The sequence below is a fragment of the Suncus etruscus genome, chromosome 10 (genome assembly GCF_024139225.1).
Source record: "Suncus etruscus isolate mSunEtr1 chromosome 10, mSunEtr1.pri.cur, whole genome shotgun sequence".
NCBI classification, from domain to species: domain Eukaryota; kingdom Metazoa; phylum Chordata; class Mammalia; order Eulipotyphla; family Soricidae; genus Suncus; species Suncus etruscus.
The window spans coordinates 72,786,877-72,810,075 of record NC_064857.1 but is presented as its reverse complement, the minus strand read 5'-3'; the positions used below and the strand labels follow the sequence as shown (position 1 = coordinate 72,810,075).

General features: G+C 40.6%; 1 protein-coding gene across 3 annotated transcripts in view; it reads left to right on the top strand.

The window, feature by feature from the left end:
• Positions 1–23,199, top strand: part of WDR7 (WD repeat domain 7) — a 383,220-nt gene that overhangs the window by 249,037 nt on the left and 110,984 nt on the right. For all 3 annotated transcript variants that reach the window (XM_049782166.1, XM_049782164.1, XM_049782165.1), the window contains one exon: positions 15,487–15,673. In XM_049782166.1, coding sequence (XP_049638123.1) covers positions 15,487–15,673 — 187 coding nt within the window. The remainder of the gene's footprint in view (positions 1–15,486; positions 15,674–23,199) is intronic.

Here is a 23,199-nt window from a genome sequence, read left to right as displayed (position 1 = left end):
CACAGTCTTTTCAATACACACACCACACACACACACACACACACACACACACACACCAGGTTTTTTCAACACACAGTCTTTTTAATACACACACACCAGGTTTCTTCAACACACACAATCTTTTCAGTACATATACAACACACACACACACACAATTGCTCCTGGCAAGCTCGGGGAACCATATGGGATGACGGGATTTGAACCACCATCCTTCTGCATGCAGAGCAAATGCCCTACCTCCATGCTATCTCTCTGGCCCCCTAGATGGAATTTATTTTTTCTTTTGGTTTTTGGGTCATACCCGGCAGTGCTCAGGGGTTACTACTGGCTGTACGCTCAGAAATTGCTCCTGGCAGGCTCAGGGGACCATATGGGATGCCTGGACTCAAACCTCCGTCCTTCTGCATGCAAGGGAAACACCTTACCTCTATGCTATCTCTCCAGCCCCAGATGGAAATTTTTAAAAAATACTGAAAAACAAGCTAGGATGGAATAGTTTCTTCTTTTGTTAGAGCATGTAGCATAGAATTATTAAAACACACAAAAGTGAATGACAGTGTAATATTTTTATGAGTGATATATTTGATTTTAATGCAAAAGGAAGCCTAATTAGGGCTAGAGCAGAACTTCTCAATTATTTTCTTTCATGCCCCCCTAGGAAGAAAACATTTTCATGCCCCCTGTGCTACTGTAAATAGTATCTTTATTAAAAGAAACTTTAACCCTGCAAAAAATATATATATACTATATAAAATAAATTGAACTGATTTTTTAATCAGAGGGGTGATGTTCTGGTTTACATGTGCATACAGTGAGGCACATTTTGCAATTGCACTAGCTTTTCGAAGCAGTGTTTCTTGAAACAGGACAACAGCAACTCTCAGCTCCAGAGACATACAGAGATATAAACATGGGGCTTAGCTTATTATGACAGTGTTAGCCGAGGTTAGACGCGCCCCCCTTTATGGAGCCTCGCGACCCCCCTGGGGGTGCGCCCCACTATTTGAGAAGCACTGGGCTAGAGAGATCATACAGCAACAAGTAGGTTGCTCGCCTTGTATGTAGTCAGCTTGAGTTCGATCCCAGTACACATATGGTCCTTCGAGCCTGGCTAGGAGTGATTCCTAGGCTCAGAGCCCAGAGTAATCTCTGCTGTGTATGGCCCCAAAACAAAAACAAAAAAGCAAGTTTCTGGGGTCTGATAGGTAGTGCATTTGCCTTGCATGTGGCAGGCTCAGTTCTATTCCTGGCACCCCACATGGTCCCCCGAGCCCACCAGGAGAAATTTCTGAGCACAGAGCTAGAGTGGCCCCTGAGTACTGCCGGGTGTGGTTCCAAAGCCAAAATAAATAAATACATGTTAAAAAAAAAAAGGTTTCTAAAGGAAAGATACTTTGTGATTCTGTGGTATCAACTTCTATGCTTAAAGGCAAACACGAGTATCAATTTTTGTATGCTTTAGAGTATTAGAAGTCATTTCAAAACTGATCAGCCTATGGTACTTTGGGGAAAATGATTCTGAGGGCTATGCAAATTCAATTTACATTTTGTAATACGGTCTTTTGCTTATATCAAGAATGATCGATTCAGAGAATTGGCATTTTCTGCATGTAACCTCTCTTTTGACATTTTGGTAGTTTTTCTGCTCTTTGTGATTTTTCTACAAGCATCATATTTTCTCTTCCGTTGCTGACTTTGACACCCTAGTTTTAGCAATCCTAAACCAAGTTACTAATTACAATTGGTGAGAAATTTCAAAGAAAAATTCAGAGCAAGCTGCTCGGAGTCCTATTATTCCTTTAAACAGCAGTATCCCAGCAGTACCATTTCAGATGTACCTGTAGTGTGTATGTTTTTTACATTTTTACTTGAATGAATAGAAATTAATGTCTACGATTTGTAATTGCGATCTTAGTTTCCTCTGTTGTTCCAAGAGTCAGGAATTCTTCTATGGTTCCTTGAGCTTTATTGTAAAGGATCAGAGAGCATCTTTCTTTGCAGAAGAGAGAATGTTATGATTGGAGTAACATTTTCTTTGTCACCTTGAATGTTACTTACTAAGCTGCTGTGTACCCTGTTGTTAAAATGTGTGTGAGTGTATATATACATGACCCCAAGTATTTCTTTGGAAACATCTTAGCCCTCTTTGACATTACCATCGAGTCTCAAGAGATGTCTTTGTGGATTTTCCTGGAGCTTTGTCATCTGCACTCTTGTAAACCCCCCCCCCCCAGGACCCCATTCATCCCGGAATTCTGAATGCAGCTGAGCCTCTGTGGTGAGCTGCCGTTGACTGGGGAGCTGTGTTACCGTGGCCACCACTCCTGGGCTAGATAATGGACTCAAAGGTTAAGAGCAGAGGATCTCAACAGCTCCAATCAGCAGGGCTTTTCCAAGGCTAATTACCTCTTTACTGCGCTGACTCTAATGTGACATGTTTATTGCCTTAACTAACAACTCATTAGCTTAGTTGATGTTTTTGTCAATATTAATTCGTTCATTTAAGCCAAGTCAAAGCTTAAACAAAGATGTCCATTCTGAGAAACGGGCAGTAGAGTGACTTTTGTTTGCTCATCTTTTTACCCCCTCTTTCTTACTCAACTTCAATAAAATAAATGTGCAGAAAGGGACCGTTTAGAGTGCTTGTATTGAGAATGTTGGTATGTGTCCACTTGCGGGCATGTAAAGCAATTTCTCCTGGTATTTGGTGTCCAAGACAGGCAGCTGTGTCTGGTCTTGCTCTATTTGAGTGTTTTACTGTGGTTATTAGAAAGGAGACCACGTAATTTGGAAGAAGATCTTAATCTCCACTGGATTACCTCTAGAATTACTCTGAGATTTATCTTGTAATGAGGCCTAACATTGTTCATCAGTCATTTTTTTTTTTTTGGTTTTTGGGCCACACCCGGCATTGCTCAGGGGTCACTCCTGGCTCTCTGCCCAGAAATAGCTCCTGGCAGGCACGGGGGACCATATGGGACACCGGGATTCGAACCAACCACCTTTGGTCCTGGATCGGCTGCTTGCAAGGCAAACGCTGCTGTGCTATCTCTCCGGGCCCCATCAGTCATTATTTTAAGAGAGGAGATCATTATGAAATATCTTGATTGGTTTCAAGTTTTCGCCACACTCCTGGCATGACACACATTGCTGGTTTTTCTGTACCTCCAAGAATAGCAAATATTTGGAAATGAGTTCAATTTCCAGAGCAGCACAAATAGATGTGATTGAGTATGAGCCTTTGTCCCAGTGGGACATTGATTCCTTTGGAGAAATTCCTGTAATCCACCGGGCAAGTCCTCTCAAAGGGTCTCAAATGGTAGATATAGGATTGGCCACAGTTGGGAGCAACCTATGGGGACCAGATCTGAAGAAAGCAGCATTGTTCTGGGTTTCTGGGAAGACTAGCACCTTCTCTGAAGGCCAATGGTTCACTCTGAGTTGACTCTGGAGAGTGACCAGTCCAACAGACAGCTCACAGAAGCACTGCGTAGAACCTAAAACATGACTCTTCATTTGTCATTAGAACTCAGCTTTCTTGAAACATAGGAGATTCCTATCTATCTATTCCATACATCACTGTGTATCTATAAACAGTTATGTGGACAGCAGAGGATTTTAATCACTGGATGACATCTGTGGTGCAGGAAGTAAAAATACTTGGCCTGATGAAATCCATTTTGTGCAATCATCCTGGCCTGTGTCTCCTTCCCTGCTTCCTCAGTTGCTCTTCCAGGCCCTGCTCCACCTCTCAGGGCCCCAAGCCAGGATGCTCCTTAGCATTAGACTGTGCTCCAGTGACAGATGCCGCTTCTGGTTCTAGTGACACTTGACATGGGCATTATGGATTTCTCATCTCAACATTTCTACTCCTCATGGGCTCCCACCAGTCCTGCCCATCCTCTCATGCCCTCCCTCATCCTTTGGGTACTATCTGTATATTTATTTTACTTTGTCTATTATATTTGATTTTTGTTTTGGTTTGGTTTTTTGGGGGGGCCACACACGGTGACACTCAGAAGTTACTCCTGGCTATGCTCTCAGAAATCGCTCCTGGCTTGGGGGACCATATGGGATGCCAGGGGATTGACCACGGGCCATCCTAGGTTAGCACGTGCAAGCCAAATGCCCTATCACTTGCGCCACTGCTCCTTCTCTTCTACTATATTTGATCCCTAAATCAATTTGGTTTTGATCTCTTAAATTTCATTTTTGGGGGTTATGAGCCACACCTAGTGCTCAGGGGCTGTTCCTGACTCTGTGCAGGATCTCTCCCAGGAACATTCAAGAGATGATATTGTGGTACCAGGAATCAAACTGGAGTTGGTTGGGGGGACAGGACATGTTTGAACCATTCAACTGAAGATTAGATAGATTGGGGCCAGAAAGATAGTACAGTGGGTAGTGCATTTGCCTTGCATGTGGCCAACGTGGGTTTGATCCTTGGCACCCCATATAATTCCCTGACACCATGAGTAGTGAATGCTGAGCAAAGAGTCAGGAGTAAGCTCTGAGCATTGCCAGGTGTGACCTTAAGCTGCCTACTCTCCAAAATAGATTAAAGGATATTTGTTTTTATGTCATGGGACATGATCATCTGCTTAAATTATTTAAAGACTTCATTGCTAACCCTCTGACTGCCCCAATGATTGGCACATTTTATCTTGTATAGGCAAAAATAAAAGTGCACAAAGTAAATGTTCTTTTATCTTTAAGGCAAGATCATTTTCTATTCTTAGTCTGTCATTCAAAATACATCAAATACCGGCAGCAGAATGAAATTATACTTCTATTACTTGGCATAGTTTAGTTCATTTGAAACTCAGTAGAACAGAAAAAAAAGTATCACTTTGAATCTGGGATGGATTTTTATGCTCTGATTATAGGATAAGAAACAGATAATTACTTTGAATTAGGACTGTTTTGATTAAGCTGGTATTGGTTTAATGAGGGACTTGAGATGAATGAGTTTAAAAATATCTTTGTTAAATGAATTTCCTGATTTAGAAAAGTTATTTTATGCTTTTATGAAAAGAAATGAATTTTTTTGTGCATCAGAGGATCAAAGTTTAAAAAAACTAAAGTTTAATACCTGATTAAATCAAGAGTCCAGTTATAGAAATATCTGCTAATTATTGCATGTCTGTGAAGAAAGCACACAACATTAAAATTATTTTTAATCAAATAAAGTCCCTGTATGAAGCAAAGAATAGAATTCTGGATGGCACTCTGCCAGCCTTGTTCTTTGATGGACATTAGCAAGTGGGAAAAGGCTTCATTCACATGGTTACACTTTGAAATAAATGGCCAATCATTATTAATTCATTTTGCACTCATTGTAATGGAATAAATCATCATAAATTCATTTGGTTTAAAGTGCATATAATATGTCTCCCCACAGGAATTTCCTTGTAATTGAGCTATTAATTAATGTATTTTTTAGAAATATGACCTTTTACCCCTTCTGTACTATTCAAGGCCAAGAGTGCTCCATGAGTTTCTTTTAAGTAGAGACAATAAGTTTGTCTCCATGAGTCCAGTTGATTTTTTTCTAGGGGCTTTGAATCCAAGAATCTGCTTTGTGAAATGTTTTCTGAAATGCTACAATTTTCCACTGATTCCAACAGGAAATTTTGCTTTTCTACTGATAGATGTGTTAAGAGTTGGACTTCAATTTTAATTTTCATTTCTAGTTCTGAAAACTCCTTCCTGTGGCTACTGGTTTTCTGTAGAACTAACTGTTATAAATATGGAAGGTCTCTTGTCTTTTGCAAGGAGATGCTTGGTAACTAAGGTTCTTAGTTCCTGTCATCCCTCCCTCTACAGCTGCCCACTGCCAGCTTCCTTTGGCCAGCAGACTTGCTAGTTAGATGACTTGTAATCCATGATTCAAGGGATAGTCATGGGAATCCTGTGAAGTTGTTTTGTTTAGTTTTTCCTGGTCTAGGGGTACACCCAACAGTGCTCAGGGATTAATGATGACTCAGGCTGGAGTGATAGCACAGTGGTAGGGCATTTGCCTTGCTCGATGCCGACCCGAGACTAACCCGAGTTCAATTCCCGGCATTCCATAGGTCCCCCAAGCCTGCCAGGAGTGATTTCTGAGCGCAGAGCCAGGAGTAAACCCCTTAATGCCACCAGGTATGGCCCAAAAACCAAAAAAAAAAAAAAATTACTCCTGGCAGTGTTCGGGGAACCATATGAGTTATTGAGATCGAGGCCAAGTTATGTCCAGATGCAAGACAAATGCCCTACATGCTGTACTTTTTGAGGGATGAATCTGTCTCCCCGCAAAAAAAGAAAAACTATATTAAAATAATTTTTATAATTATATACAAATTATAAATAGAAATCTGGAGAAAATAACTGACTTTACGACCTTTTCAATGACGCTTCTTTAATGCCTTTTCTGTACAAATGAAAACTGAATTTAGAAAGATGAAATGGTTTATGTCATGCACATATCATGTTAGGTGGTCTTACAAGAATAAAAATATGTATTAATGTTTGCTAGGTTTCTTGTTGATATCTGACTGACTGGCAACTGCACGTCTATGGTTGGCATCAATAAATGGAGTTCACTGCACATCTTCTATCTCAAACTTGAACTAGAGATTTAAGAGAGATAAGTGGGAAGTGGCCATCGAAATGGGAAGTGTTCCTTGTTGCCAAATGGCTGATAAAAAAATTTGATACCTGAAATAAAGTAATGAGTGCTGTTAGAGAAATAACTACATTGAGAACTATCCTAACAATGTAAATGAATGAGGGAAGTTGAAAGTCTGTCTTGAGTACAGGTGTGGGTGGGGTGGGGAAGAGGGAGATTTGGAACATTGGTGGTGGGAATGTTGCACTGGTGAAGGGGGGTTGTTCTTTACATGACAGAATTCTTACAATATACAATCATATTTGTAATCACGATGTTTGAATAAAGATTAAAAAATATAACCAAAAAACCTGCTCTTTTAAGCAGTTAATAAAGTAATTTTAAGGAATAGGCATTCATAATAGGCATTCCTGTAAGGTTGTTAATGGCTAGTGAATCTATACTTTGCAATGAGGATAAACAAATGCTCCTGTAAACAAATTTACTGTTATCTCAGTAATAGCACATGAAAGAGAGTGAGAGAAAGTGAGCTAGTGAGAGCTAGAGCAGAGAAAGATGCAGAGACACAAAGATAGATAGACCTGGTCTGTCTGTCTGTCTGTCTATCTATCTATCTATCTATCTATCTATCTATCTATCTATCTATCTATCTATCTATCTATCTATCTATCATCTATCTATCTATCATCTATATATCTATCTCTATCTATCTTTAAAGAGGTTGATCATCATAAATAGCCAGTCACTATAAGAAAATTTAAATTTGGCATCTTCTTAAACTCTTAGCCGCTCATAAGATTAACACTTGGAGCAGTAATATCTGCATAGTCTGGTATGTGACCACGAAACACATGGTTATTGAGCACTTGATATATGGCTAGTTCATAGAGAGCTGACTAAACAATGAGCTCAGGAGACACACTGAGTCTAAAGCCATAAGATAAAAGAAAAGCATGTAAAAAATATCTCCATGGTACTAATATTGGTTTCATGTTGAAATAATATTTTGAGTGATTGGATTAAATAATATGTGAAAGTTGAAAAAAAAATAAGTTTGGCATCTTCCAATAGTCAATCCACGATGACATCGTTCACTTTGTCAAAGCAACACATTAGCTAAAGTGCATCGCTTACATGGGCTTGATTTTGCTTCTAATCTCAACCCTTTTCTCATTTTTAGAGTTTTGCTGTTACAGCAAAGTATAAATATTTTCCTGCAGTTTTGCCCTTTTGTAGCACTTTTTGAAAACAGTCAGATTAAAGTTGGAGCACTTTTTTCCCCCTCTCTAAAGAAAACTCTGGAGATAAAATAGCACTAAAATATGAGCTATTGCTATTGCTCTTGACTGCATGACAACAGAATTAGTTTCTCAACAGCCAGAGGCTCTAAGTTAATTGTGATTTATCAAAGGCCTGAGTTTAGTGCTTTCTGCCTTTAGAAGGTTTTGTTTTGTTGTGATTTGTTTTCCAGGGGCCAGAGCTATGTGCATATTGAAAATTCACTTGTACATTTGGCAGATGGGTTGGGGGTGGGGGAACCCTGTGGAATAAGGGACTCCACACACCAAATCTCTACTCTGTTTCGGTCAAAGGGTCTATTTTACTTCTCTCTCTTGGGGTAAAGGAAATCGGATCAGTAATTTGAGAACTTGACCTGAGTGTAGTCCCAGATTGTCTTGAATGATGCTGGATTCCACCTGGTAACAGGTTAATGGGGGTAGCCTTAGTCTCAGTTAAGAGCCAATGAGCAGTAATAGGACTAATTAATTAGCTGTGATCGTCAAATGGAAGAAACTACTCATGTAGTTCCCCCTAGATGGTGTATTTATTACAAATCACATTTAATCTTGTTTTTCACTCTACCTAGTTTTTGTAAAAAAAAAAAAAAATTAAAAATAATTTATTCACCCAAAAAAGAGCATAGCCTTAGAATAAATATTCCTTTAAGTTGAATGTATTTAGCCTTATGAAAATACTTAATATATCAGATTATAGATTCCCCATTTCATCGTAGAGCTGGGGAAATGAGCAGAGGCAGCAAATGTTTGAAATAGGCTATTGGAAATTTCTAATCTGTGCATAATTTTATTGCCTAAATTGAGTATATACAGTATAATTTTTAGGATATTTGCCAAAACAACAATTCTGTGTTCATTATCTACTGATTACAAAGCACTTTGTTATCAGCTTATATGAAAGTATTTTTGAAAGACCATGGAGATAGATCCAACAGTTGATGTGCAGGCTCAGCATGAAAATGAAAATGAGGGGCCGGAGAGATAGCATGAAGGTAAGGTGCTGCCTTGCATGCAGAAGGCCTGTGGATTGAATCCCGGCATTCCATATGGTCCCCTGAGCCTGCCAGGAGAGATTTCTGAGTATAGAGCCAGGAGTAACCCCTGAACGCTGCTGGGTATGACCCAAAAACCAAAAGAAAAGAAAAGAAAAAAAAAGAAAAATGAGGGGCCAGAGAGATAGCATGGAGGTAGGGTGTTTGCCTTGCATGCAAAAGGATGCTGGTTCGAATCCCAGCATCCCATATGGTCCCTCGAGCCTACCACGAGTGATTTCTGAGCATAGAGCCAGGAGTAACCCCTGTGCACTGCCAGGTGTGACCCAAAAACCAAAAAAATAAAAGAATGAAAATGAGGCCTGGAGTCAATCACTGGCAATGTAGGCTTCCCTGAGCACTTTTGAGAACAACTCCCCAAGCACTTGGAGCTGCCTCTGAGCTCCATAAGGTGAGCCCCCAAGCTCCCCCAAGGAAAACTTAAAGGTTATTTTTTCCCTATTATTATGTGCTTTTTTTTTTTAATTTTTAGAATTTAGTATCACCTAGTTGACTTTCGTTGATTGTAATACATTTGTTTCCAGGTAAGTGGGAGAAGGGCTATTTTATTTGATTTTTGTTGTTTTGTTTTGGGTCCACACCCATCGGTGCTCATTAGTTACTCCTGGCGCTGTGCTCAGAAATCACTCCTGGCAGGCTCGGGGATCATATGGGCTGCTTGGAATAGAACCCAGATCTGTCCCGCATTGGCCACGTGCAAGGCAAACAACTTATCACTGTGTTATCTCTCTGACCACAGAAGAGTTATTTTAAAAATGAAAAGAAAGAAAAAGACTAAAGAGAAGAAAAAGAACAAAACGTATAGTGACAACCAAATTTGTGAAAATTACTGTACGTTCAATGAGGTCATTAAGTCATTATTAGAAGGTTTAGTAAGAGCTCTGTTGTTAGTTGAGCATCGTGCTACTTTATTTGTTTCTGAGCATTAGGTGATTTCTGCTACACATTGGCATCTAATTTGTTGTGTCCATTTGGAGTTGATAGTATCATACAAAAATGGAGTTGTCATGAAACCTCTTATGCAACCACATGGTCCAGGAATTCCAAGCACTACTGCTGATACTGCAGCTTTTATGAGGCTTGTTTTCAGCTGGTGTCTCTGAAGAGAATCATAGAGAGGTACTGAAGCAGTCTCATAAGTAAAGCAATGGTTGTGGGTAATGAATACAGCAGGCATGGTTTCAGCAGGGCGGGAGCTTAGCCCACCCTCTCCTCCTGAAATTGCCAGCTTTCAGCTGATGGCCGATGTACCCATAATTTTTCATGGCTTGGTTTACATCTCTTTTGAGAAAAGAGTTAGTCTTTGGAGCTGGCTGGGTGCAGTCTTGGTGACTGCATTTGTCAACTTAACGCTATTTTGTAATTTCATATGGTCCAGAAGTTTACTTGTTTAGGAGATATAAAAGAAACAAAATCGAAATAGAAAACTTGAGCTTAGAAAACGGAGTAATTATACTTTGTTTAATAAATATGTGGACAGTAATTATGGCATGAAAAAGAAGCAGGAAAACTGGAGCAGAAATTGGCAGCCACCCATTACCAAGCCTTTACTCCCCTATGAACGAAAATGTTAATTTTAGGAGGTGGAGTGGGGAGGAGTAGTCCTGCCCAGCAGTGCGTAGGACTTACTCCTGGCTTTTGACTCAGGAGTCATTCCTGGTGGTGCTCTGGGCTGGGGGAAATTGTATGCAGTTGGGGATAAAATGGGGAGGGACTTCTTGCAAGGCCTTAAAAATAAAAGGCTTAACCCTTTGCATTATCTCTTCAGTCCAAACCTCAGTTTTGCTGAAAACTTCCTTGTACTCAGGTGTCAACTCTACTTCCCATCCTTCCTTTAAACTAGGGGAATAATCACATGGTAGCACCTTGGCCAAAATATGTGATCAGGTTCTAAAAAAAGACTTGTCTTTTGTAAGAAAGAAAACTTTTAATGGATTGAGATAGTGTAGTTTACAATGGTGGTTTCCTATATATGTAATTCCAACACCACACCCATCACCAGTGTCCCCATGTGCCTCCACCAATCCCCCTCATTCCCCTCTCTTTCAACTCACCCTCCTCAATACACACAGAGTTTTGTGGATCAATTTCCCTGTTGTGTTACCATTTGCCCTTTATTGCTACCTTGCTATATATCTTTTAAGTTCCACATTCATGAGAGATCATTTTGTATCTCTCCCTTCCCTTCTAACTAACTTCACTCAGAGTATCTTCTAGTTCCATGCACGTTGTGACAAATTTTATGACTTTATCCTTTCTTAGAGCTGCATTATATTACATTGTGTATATATACATATATGTGTGTATATATATACAACATACATATATATGTGTGTATACACACACACACACCACAACTACTTAATCTACTCATCTGTAGTTGGATACTTGGAATGTTCCCATATCTTGGCTATTGTACTAAGTGTGGTGATGAATTTAGATGCGCATATATCCTTTCAAATTACTGTTTTGTGTTTGGGGGTAGGCACCAAGGAGTGGAATTGCTGCATCATCTGGGAGAATTCTATGCCTATTTTTTGGATAGATCTCCATATTGCTTTTTGTAAGGCTGAATCAAGTCTGGTTCATTCTCACCAACATTCTCACCATCAGTGGGTGAGGGATTCTTTCTCACTGCAACTTGGCCAGTACTGCCAATTACCAGATTTTTTTTTTGATATGTGTCATGTGATAGCATGGGCTATCTCAATGTTGTTTTTATTTCTAGTTCCCTAATCTTGAGTGAGATAAGAAGCTGTTCATATACCTACTAGCTATCCAATATGTCTTTGCAAGTTTATCACTTCTCCCCCATTATGAATAGGTGTATTTTGTATTGTTTTGTGAGTGATATATTTACTTGTTTTTTTTGGGGGGGGGAGGGGGCCCCACACCTCACTGTGCTAAGAATTTACTTCTGGCACTGTGGTCAGTAACTTCAGAGCTAGAACTTCTGGCAGGGCTCAGGGACCATATAGGGTGCTAGGAATTAAATCCAAGTCTGCCACATGCTAGGCAAGCACCTTACCTGCTATACCATCACTTTGGCCCCTGTGAGTGCTTTACAGATGTTGGATATTATCTCTTTACCTGAAGTTTATTAATATATTTGTGTGCTGATATTTTCTCATCTAATATAGTGGGGTTTTTATTATAGGTTGATTTTCTTTTGCTGTGTCGAAGCTTTTGAATTTGATGTAATCCCATATCTTTATTTTTGGTTTTGTTTTTGTTGCCTTTGTCTCTGTGATCATCTCACTGAAAAAAATATCTGGGGTCTGTTTCCTGGATCTTTCTGCCAATGTTTTCTTCAGTGTATTTTATGGATGTTGGTTTAATCTCAGCTCTTGGGTTTACTTTTGTGAGTGATGTGAGGTACAGTTCTAATTGCATTTTTTACATATGGCTAGTTTTTTGAGCACCATTTATTAAAAAGACTTTCTTTGCTCTACTTGATATACATAGCTCTTTTATCATAGATTAGCTGTCTATTACTCTTTGGATTTAACTCAGGATTCAATTCTGTTACATTGGTCTGAAAGTCTTTCTTTATTCCAAAACCAGCAGTTTTGATTACTATAGCTTTGTTGTAAAGTTCAAAATTGGGAAATATAATACCTCCCATTTTTTTCCCCTTAGGATGGATTTGACTATTTGGGAATTTTATCATTTCATACAAGTTTTAGACAAGAAATAGTCTTCCCTGTCTAAAAAAAATCATCAGAATTTTAATAAGTAGTGCATAGAATTTGAATAATACTTTGAGTAGGACAATTATTTTAACGATTTTGATTCTTTCAATTTGTGAGCAGGGAATATCTTTCCATTTTCTCATGTTTTATATTTTTCTCTTAGCAATGACTTATAGTTTGTTTTTGGTTTTTTTTTCGGGGGGGGCCACACCCGTTTGATGCTCAGGGGTTACTCCTGGCTAAGCACTCAGAAACTGCCCCTAGCTTGGGGGGACCATATGGGATGTGGGGGTGGGGGGGACGACACCGGGGGATCGAACCACGGTCCTTCCTTGGCTAGCGCTTGCAAGGCAGACACCTTACCTCTAGCGCCACCTCTCTGGCCCCGACTTAAAGTTTTATCTTGTATAAATTTTCCATCTCTCTTGTAAAGTAGATTCCTAGGTCTTTTAGTTTTTGTTTTTTTTTTTTCTTTGAATTCATTGCATACGAGACTGCCACAGGCTTTTGCATGTTAATTTTTGTGTGTGCGGAATTAAAAAGCAGTTTGTTTTAAAGGTGTCTTTCATTTTTCCCTTTACTGTTCAGCCTCTTCTTGCCTAGAAGGCAGATACTAGGCTAGCTGTGCCATTCACCATTCTGGAATTACAGTGTGACAGAATTAGAACCAAAACAGTGATAGGGCTGTAGCAAGGCTCTGCTTAACTAGTGAGCCCTATGAGCCATCTTCATACTGTGTGGGGAAAGCAAAGGCAGATTCTTTTTCTTTTCTTCCTCTTTGATGGAGACACTGGTAGCTGCAGATAGATTTGAGATGCACCCCAAAGAACAGAGTTTTGAATATGCCATTGAGTAGAATGTCCTAATTGATTCGTAGTAGCAAAGATCCAAGTTGTGCCCAGTGCTGTCTGCACTGACAGCTTCATTGGATTCAGGCAACAGAGGCCAGGCCAACTTCTCCTAGCCTGCGCCAACACTTGCCTTTTCTGTTTATTTCTTTACATCCCAAACATATGGGGCTAGACCAGATTTTTAAGTCCTAGTAATTGCACAAAATTCTATGATTCTGATTAATCCCATTTGACTGGGAATGAGTAGATCAGCATTAAAAAGGCAATAAATAGGTCTTCTTTTCTAATCACAAGACAGCCCAAGTATTGATCCTTTTAAAATGAAAATCTCATCAGACCTCTCCTTTGCTTACAACTTTCCAGTGATTTTTTCCCCCACCACCCCCAGAATGAACTGATCCTCAACATGACCCAGAGCACTCATTGTGGTTGGCAGCCTTGCATCTCACTGTTGTGTTCCCCTCCTCCTTACCATAGTGTTTTCTTTGCCCTTTGTTTAGTGCCCTCTCGCCTCCCTAAGACAACTTCCAGCTGCAATGTCTAATGCTGGGGAATCTCATCTATCCTCTTCTGTATTAATGTTTTGTGTAGACTATGTGGTCTGAGCCAGATGTTGAGATATTAGCACCTGGAATCTCTTTCCAAGTCCAAAACAAATCATGAGAGGAAAAAAGAAATCAAGAGTCTTTCTAGTAGATATGGAAGTCTTGTGTGAAGTGGATCCTTTTCTCTTTTGATGTCCCTTACATGCCCTGCAAGAACTTTTGCCTCTTTCCTTTGCTGGTACTCAGAGCCGAGGGGTTAGGAGACTCCATTTCATGAAGTTACAAAAGGAAAATAGGAAAATAGAACAGGATTTGGGTCGTGGCAAGCTTGTCCATTGAGAACCCACATTTCCTTCTGAGCCTGGCATGCTCCCTGGCATATAGTTCACACATGCTGGTGGAGCAGCAGAAGGGAACCTTGCCCCTCTGATCTTCCAAGGGACACTTTCTGATTTTTCATCTCCTGACATCCCAGCAGGTCAATGGCTGCATTTCCTACACTGGTCTTTTCAATTGGTCAGAAAATGGTGGAAAACATCAAGAAGTTGGCCACTTCCTCTTAAACTATTGCTCTGGGGAAGGGAAAAAAAGTCTTCACAGAGATGAGATAACTAGAAATCCCCACCACCTCAGCCCCTGGGATTCCCTTATGCTCGGAAAACAAACAAATAAACAAACAAACAAAACATGACTGACCATTTCTGACTTGCTTTTTACAATCCCCGTTTTGCTTTCTCTCTCAAATGTCAGAAAATCTTTTGTAGCTGGGTTAACCATTAGGCTTCTGTGTCTCCAACTTGTCAGCAGAATATTCTGCATATAGGGATGCCTGTTGACCAAGCCTAGATAATTTCACCTGGTTTAGAAAGGGCATGGGGCTACTATCTTCTCATCCCTTTAACACACCTGTGAAGAATGTACCATTCTGACACCCCATGTTCTCAGCCATTACAGCAGGTGATGGGGAACTCTGTGTACTAAGGGGACCTGTCACATTGTTCAGTCTGTATCCCCACCCTGCTTATCACAGCTGACTGAGAGAGTGGGGCCACCCACAGTGAGCACTGCAACATAGGGCTGTTCCACACTCTCCTCTTTCTCAGATTGCCAATCAGGAGAGAGAGTGTTTGGAAAGTGGGCAGCAGGGAAACATTTTTAAGTTTTCTAAACCATATATAAATTTAAATAAGTAGATTATTTAAATTTAAATAAAATTAATGTAAATGATTATTTAGATGGGGTCCTGGTGTGGTTAAGTGTGGCTTAATTCTCTCTTGAACACACGCAGTGGTGCAACTGCATCTGTGAGTCCTTATTAGAAGGAACAGCCAGGGTGGCTGTTATTTTGCAAATATGGTTTTGTTTTGTTTTATTTTGTTTTTGGAATACCTCTGGAAAGTGAAATGATTTCCCAACTCTGCCTTTCCTTTTGCCCTTTCAGGCAAGGCGCTGACTTTTCTTCTGCTCCAGCCACCGAGCCCCAAGCTTCCTCCGCACAGCACCATCAGGAGAACAGCCATTGACCTGATTGGCCGTGGTTTCACCGTGTGGGAGCCTTACATGGATGTGTCTGCTGTCCTCATGGGGCTCCTGGAGCTTTGCGCGGATGCCGAGAAGCAGCTCGCCAAGTGAGTGTTTGGCCCATGCCCTGTGCCCTTGGTACATTTCAGCCGAGACCACCCATCATGCCTTAGAAACTCTGTGCCTTATATTTTGTTTGAAAAAATTGTCTGACGGTTTAGGTAATATGCTTCACATGTGTTCAAGTTTATAGCAAAGTGTCTTTAATAGACAAAAAGACATACATCTCAATCAATGAAATTTTGGTTCTAGCTAGAGAAATGCACGTGTTTGTAATTTTGTTTTTATTTTCAAAAATTGGGAGATGGTTGATTAGTGCCCTGTGGTGCTATGGGTTTATATTTGGCTCATGCTCAGGGATCATTCCTGACAGTGTTTGGAGGACCAAAGATTGAATCAGGGTTGGCCACTGGTTAAAGAAAGCACTTTAATCGCTGTGCTGTCTCTCTGGCCTGTTTCTATAACTTTGAAGCAATTAGGATTTAGCCTTGAGCCAATAAACAATGGCATACAATGGCAACTGTGACATGATTTTGTGTGTGTGTGTGTGTGTGTGTGTGTGTGTGTGTGTGTGTGTGTGTGTCTGGAGATATTATAACAAATAGTAGAAGAGGCATATCATTTTTGAGGAATACATAATATATATACATATATAGATATATATACAGTACACATCTAGGTATAGTTTTATACACATATATTGTATATATGCATATATACTATGTACACATACATAAATTTATACACATATACATATGTACATATATAAATTATAAACATATTACTGATCAAACACAGAACCAGATAATTTGAAGAATTAATCCTTCATAATCATGTCAACTTATTAATTGATTTTCTTGGTTTCAGTTACACAAAGTGAAAAGCCTACCATGTGAAGGCTGCATGGAGCCAGGGAAGCAATAAAAGAGAGTGAAAGAATAGGATTTGCCAAACCATGTGTGTAGTCGTCACCTGGTACCTCCAAATAGGGAGGAGTGATGAGAGGAGTTGAGTGGTAGAGATTGTGGTTGACTCAACTTTCAACTAAACTTTGTCTCTTGGAGGACATCCCTGTCTTTGTTTCTGTTTTATTGATGATATATTGATATGATGATATATTGATAGTATATGCCATGATAGTTCCCCTGCAGTTATCATATTTTACATAATTCAGAAGTGACATTGTTGTAGGCTCACACTATCTAGTTGCTGGTACTGATCAGGGCAAAAGGAAAAACCTTTTAAGCAATTACTGGCATGTTCCCATTCTTAATCCCACCAACCCCAGAAATCACTGATCTGTTTTCTGTCTCTCTGAATTTGCCTCTTCTGGGTATATCATGTACAGGAAATTTTATAGACATGGGACCTTTTGTGCCTGGCTTCTTTCAACTGGCATAATGTTTCCACGATACATTCAGATCATGGTCTATACAGATACTTCCTTTCTTTTTAGAACTGAATAATACTTTACCTTGTGATTTTACCACATTTTGTTCATCTTTTTTTGTGTTTCTGGGCATGTGGGTGGTTTCTGCTCTTTCACTTTTGTAATGGGAGCTGCCATGCACATTTCACATGCAAGTATTTTAAGACCTAGTTTTATTTATTTTGAGTAGATGTTGATTTAATAAAATATAAAGCAGGGATCTCAAAGTTGCGGCCCGTGGGCCGCAAATGGCCCTCCGCACAACATTTTGTGGCCCTGCCCTAGAGGAATCTGTTTTGTTTTGTTTTAGTTGTTTAGGTCACACCCCCCAATGTTCAAGACTTACTACTGACTTTGCACTCAAGGATCACCCCGACTTTGCCTCCTGCGGCCCCCAGGTAAATTGAGTTTGAGACCCCTGATATAAAGTCTTAGGGCATTGGGGGAAGTGATAACTTATAGGTAGATACTTGATAGTGGGACTTTTAAGTCATGGGCAAGTCTGTTTGATTTTTTGAGAGTTCATTTCTCACAGTGGTTCGCTGTTTTCTATACCTGTCGGAAATATTTAAAGGCACCTTTTTTGTAGATAATCTCTGGCAGTTGTTATATCTGTTTATTTAACTGCATCCAACCTAAACAGAGTGAACTCCTACTGGAGAACTTCTAGGATTGTCCTGAATGTTTCTCAATGTAAAAGTGGCAGCTGCTTTGATTTTCTGGGGTTTTTTTTTTTTTTTTTTTTTTTTTTGGTTTTTGGGTCACACCCGGCAGCACTCAGGGGTTACTCCTGGCTCTATGCTCAGAAATTGCTCCTGGCAGGCTCGAGGGACCATATGGGATGCTCGGGATTTGAACCACCATCGTTCTGCATCTAAGGCAAATGCCTTACCGATGTGCTATCTCTCCGGCCACTGCTTTGATTTTCTAAGGTTATGGCATTTCATCCTCACCAATCCTGACTTAAATAAACCTGGCCTTTCTCTGTTCCCTTCATCATGGTCCCTCTTGGCCCACATTTTCCTCATGTGCCAGTAGGCTTCAGGCCTATATCCTGAGATATAGTCTCTTCTCAGGAAATGGAGGCCAGAGAAGCAACTAAGGGGTGAGACCAGAATGCTTTGGATCTTTTACTTGTTTGTTTTGTTTTATTTTATTTGGGGGGCCACACCCAATGGTGCTTAGGCCTTACTCCTGGCTCTATCTCAGGAATCACTCCTCATGGTGATCCAGGGACCATATGAAATAGCAGGGACCAAACCTGTGTTGGCTGCATACAAGGAAAACTTCCTACTTACTATGCTGTAACTCCAGCCCTAGAATTCATAGCTTTTCTGAAGATGGGGTACTCCAATTCTATAGGCCCAAATAGGTTGGTTCTAGGAGTGGGTATTTGTGAAACCAATCCCCATGGTTTGTGAGATCACCTCACACGTCGTATCACCAGCCTCAGGTGGATGGGTCTGAAGAAGCAGAGTAGTGACGAGGGATTCATAAACTAAGACAGTCAGGAGAGAATCATGGATACAGTCTGTGTCACACACCAAAGCCAAAGTGCCCTTTCTTTATTAAACCAATATCAATTCACCAGAAAGGGGTAAGTCAAGCAATACAGGTTGAGCTTTTACATATCAAATGGCTAGATGAAAAGGAAAGAGGAAGATGGGGAAATGCCGTTGTTCTGGATTAATAGCTGGGTGTCATCTTACAGGTATTTTCTTCAGACTGAGGCAAGTGCCTCACCTGCATCTCTTCACCTGTCACCAAGCTTCCTAAAACCCATTGAGGGCTTCCTCGTTGTGTGCCATTTTGCAGATTATATCACCTCTTTACCCCATTCCTATCCTGCTTAAAGGCTTCACCTTCAAAGATTGAAATCAAATGGGTTTATATTCACACACTGCTCAGAAGAGCTCTGGTTGTTATTAAGAGAGGATATGGGTGCTACTTATATGGCCCTTGTATGGGAGATGATTTCATTTGGAATTTCTCAGTGGCATCAGATATAGAGCTGCCCCTTTTTTAGAATAAACAAGTCAGCCAAAGACTTTGGTTCAAGAAGATTGAAAGCTCTCAACTGACTTGAAGGAGTAGGAGGGAAGGGAAGGCCATGAGTTTGCAGCATTAATAAATGGGGGCTGGCTTTGGTCCAAAGCCTGGATCATGTTTTTCACCTTGTGCCTTCCCAGGGTTGGTGTCCTCAGTGCTATTACTTCCCTTACAGTGCTCCTGCAAGTGTGTGACGTTCTCTACTTGAACAAAATTTAGCAGCATCCTAACCATTTTACTGTTATTCTGTCTACTTCGAGAAGTGGGGCCTTTTAGTTTTCTTTTGGCAGTGCTGGGGATTGAACCCAGGGCCCCACATAGGCAAGTTAAGTGCGCAGCTGCTGAGCCACAGCCTTGAAAAGCAGTGGCTTTGTATCTTAGATTGTGCTTTGAATATTTTGTTGGAAAATAAGCTCCCATGAAGCTTCTATCCGCCAACCTAAATATGCAGTCATGTTTCATCTCCATGTAGTATGTCCACAGACACAACTACATGAGTTTTTTAAAATTACACAGCAAGTAATTTAAATCTCTCGCCATTATATCCTTTTCTGTCACGAAGATTAGTACGATTCTCTATACACAGCTCTGAATAAATGAATGTATCAGCATGTTGCCTTGAGGAGTCCAATGTAATTTTCATCATGATAAATTGCATAATAAGCAAGAAAATGTTTGCTTATTAATCTCTAACAAGATTTAGATTGAAAATGGCCTGTTACATTCATGGCACACTAGATATGCACTGCAGCAGGCCTGGAATAGGCAACCTGGAGCAGAGGACATGTGAACCCCCTCCCCTCAAAAGCCCCCCTCAAGCTTCCCCTTTTTGGTGCCTGACTTACCTATAAGCATCTGATTATGCCTTGCGGCACCAAGAAACTTTCATGTTAAGCTGGTGCTTGTCAACATATCACTTCACATCTGTTGGAAATGGGGGGGGGGAGTATGATGCTCCTGTGTATCCTGCTTTATCCCCCAGTTCTTGTGAATTTGTGAGGGCTGGGTTTGTGGGAGGGCCACTAGCTCAGGGCTGCTCCTGAGCTCTGGAGACCAGCTGTGAGCACAGAGATGCCCCCTCTTCCTCCCAGTGATGTGGATCCGTCCACATCCCCTGTCACAGACCATGCTGGACTGGCCTCCGACTAAACTGCAGAGGGCTGGAGATTAATAGGGCATTTTCCCTGGATCAATAGTGCCTTTATTTCAGAGGGACAGCTTCAAATTCACATCTCTCCAATTACACAAAACAAGTTATTTTAGAATGTTTGGAATTATGTTCACTAACTCTGCACCATTTAGTAAGCAGTTAATATGTAGAAGCCACGTCGTTAGGTGGTATGTAGAATTACATAGCTCAGTAATGGTTTGCATCACAGAAACGGTCTCCAAGGCACTGGGCTATTTTATAGGAAAGATGAGTCCAGAGATGCAGTGAGATGAGGGGGAGGAAAGGAGGGAAAGCCAGGGCCATTCAGAGCATGGTGAGAGGAATCTCAGATCAGATTGGATACAAGGAACTGTGTCCCTGGATGTTTTCCAATGATAATAGGCAGAGAAAGGGACTGGGGGGTAGGATGAGGCTAGAAATGCCAAAGTCAGAAATAAGAGAAACCTGATGAAAAACTTGACAATTAAATCATAGGGAAGTGAGAGGAAATATTGGTCTAAACTATTTTTTTCTTATTTTCTTAATTATTTTCTTAATATCTTGCTGAACATTAACTGAATGTGCCCATCAAAACTCTCCCTTTATCCCTTGGGTATTAGAATAAACATTGGAGAAAACAGTGTTTCTGAACCTTTTCCACCATGGCTTACTTTTGAACTGGGTTCTTTCCTGTGCCCTGCCTTCCCCCTTAACATTTGGCTTCTCTAGTTTCATGCTATGGGCCTCCATTTACACAGATTTTTAGCTGTGGTCCTCTTGATTATCCTTGAATATGGCTCCTGGTTTGGAAACATTGGATTCAAGGATCAGTTTTATCTTTTGCTTTGTCAGCAGCCTTGTAAAAATGACTCAAAGAGATTGTGAGACGAATCTGAGAGAGGTGCTATCTCTTGTCCACAGCGAGTATGATTAGTGTTTTTAATGTCCAGTTACTCTTTGTCTTGGCTTTCTACTGTTCTCACAAAGTATCAGATGTCCTGGCTTAAAATAAGATGAATTCCTCACAGACCTGAGGATGAGGAGTGAAGATCACAGTGTCAACCCAGCAATTTCTGTTCTTCTCTCCTCTCAGCTCTGGGGGTGGCCATCTTGCTTTGTGCTCATGTGACTTCTTTGTGCTCAAGGGGAAAGGCAGGGAGAAAAATTCCTTTCATTGCTCTCACCCCACAATGATTCATCTGACTCATTTCCCAGATCCCCCTTCGTCATATCATCACAATGAGGCTTAGGGATTAAACATGGGAATTTGGGGAAGGCTCGGACATTCCAACATAATCCTGTGACCACCACTCAAAGGTGATTAGGTGCAAGTTTGTTTCCCCCATCCCCAGAATTGCCTTCTGGATCCTTGCTGACCTTGACCAATGGAGAACTCTGGTCATTGTAAACAGTGACGTTTAACTGAAGTGGCTTTACATGTGTGTGTAAAATGCTCTCACTGAGATGGCGCAAGGGTTAGAACTAGATTAATGAGCAGTCACATCGGCAATGAGCACAACCTGGGCGAGCTATTTTTTATGTATGCTTTTATTTATAATATCTCACCTCCGGTATTTTGTATTGTGAGGGAGAACTGAAATGCTGAGTAAAAGAGAGTGTCATATCATATTTTTATAGCACGAAGATAGAAACCAAAGGCTCATGCTGTAGAGCTGTGTAACAAATGGTCTGCATAACAGCCAGATAAGTGGGACACACTGGAAAGACTTAGGCAGGTGGGACTAGGCAGGCACTCCTTTCATTGCTCACCTCTGATAGTGTGATTCTTCTTCATCCACTTAGAATCCCACATTCAAATATATCACATGCACAATGCACTTTTAACTTTCGAGATAACTACATGCAGAATTAGTCTTTGTCTGTTGGGACTACTGGATCAATGGCTTTGACTTCATTGCCTGGTCAATTCAGTCAAATAACTGGCTTAAGTGATTTTTCCCCCCTCCTGCTGAATTTGCCAGGTAACTTCATCTACAGCAAAACTATTGAGCTACCACTGTGATCAAGGGCTGTACTAGGTGCTTTGGGGAGATGCAAAGAATAGGGGGCAGGATACCTATCTGTACAGAGTTGATGGCACAAAATTCATCCACAGTGCTCAGCACAGTGTAATTCAATGCTGAAGGCTAGAATAAGCAGGTTCGTCTGTGCTTGTATTTGTTTTACTAATGGCTGCTGAGTGCTCAAGCATTTGCAGGCAGCCGTGTGGGCCTCAACAAGAATTGAATTGAGGGGAGGGAAGAGTGTGTGTCCATAGAGAAAGGGTTAGTGAGGGAGCAGCAGCAAACTGACCATAACAAAGGAATAGAATGTTAGACTGCAGTATATTGAATAAGGTGCTTGCCTGCCTGCAGCTGATCAGAGTTTGGTTGCAAATGGTTCCCCAGAAATCACCAGGAGTGATTTCTTTTTTTATTTTTTACATTATTTTTTTATTTATATTTATTTTATGAAGACAAAAAATGAACCAGGAGTGATTTCTGAGCAGAGCCAGGGTTAAACCCTGTGTACTGCGTACAAACCAAACAAAACACCAGAATGTTAGGGACTGATTTGTAGACCACCTTGAACCTGGGAGCCCAGGTGTTGAATGAATTGGGCTGTAAGATAATGGAACTGGATTAGGCAAAGCCTTGAATTTCAGCCAAATAACTTAAGGTTTATCACAGAATCACTGGGACCTGCTGAGATTCTTAAAAAAAAAAAAAAAAGAACAAAAGGGGTCGGAGAGATAGCATGGAAGTAAGGTGTTTGCATTGCATGCAGAAGGTCAGTGTTTCGAAGCCCGACATCCCATATGGTCCCCTGAGCCTGCCAGGAGCAGTTTCTGAGAATAGAGCCAGGAGTAACCCCTGAGTGCTGCCGAGTGTGACCCAAAAACCAAAAAAAAAAAATTTTTTTTTGATTGATGTTTTGTGGTTTAT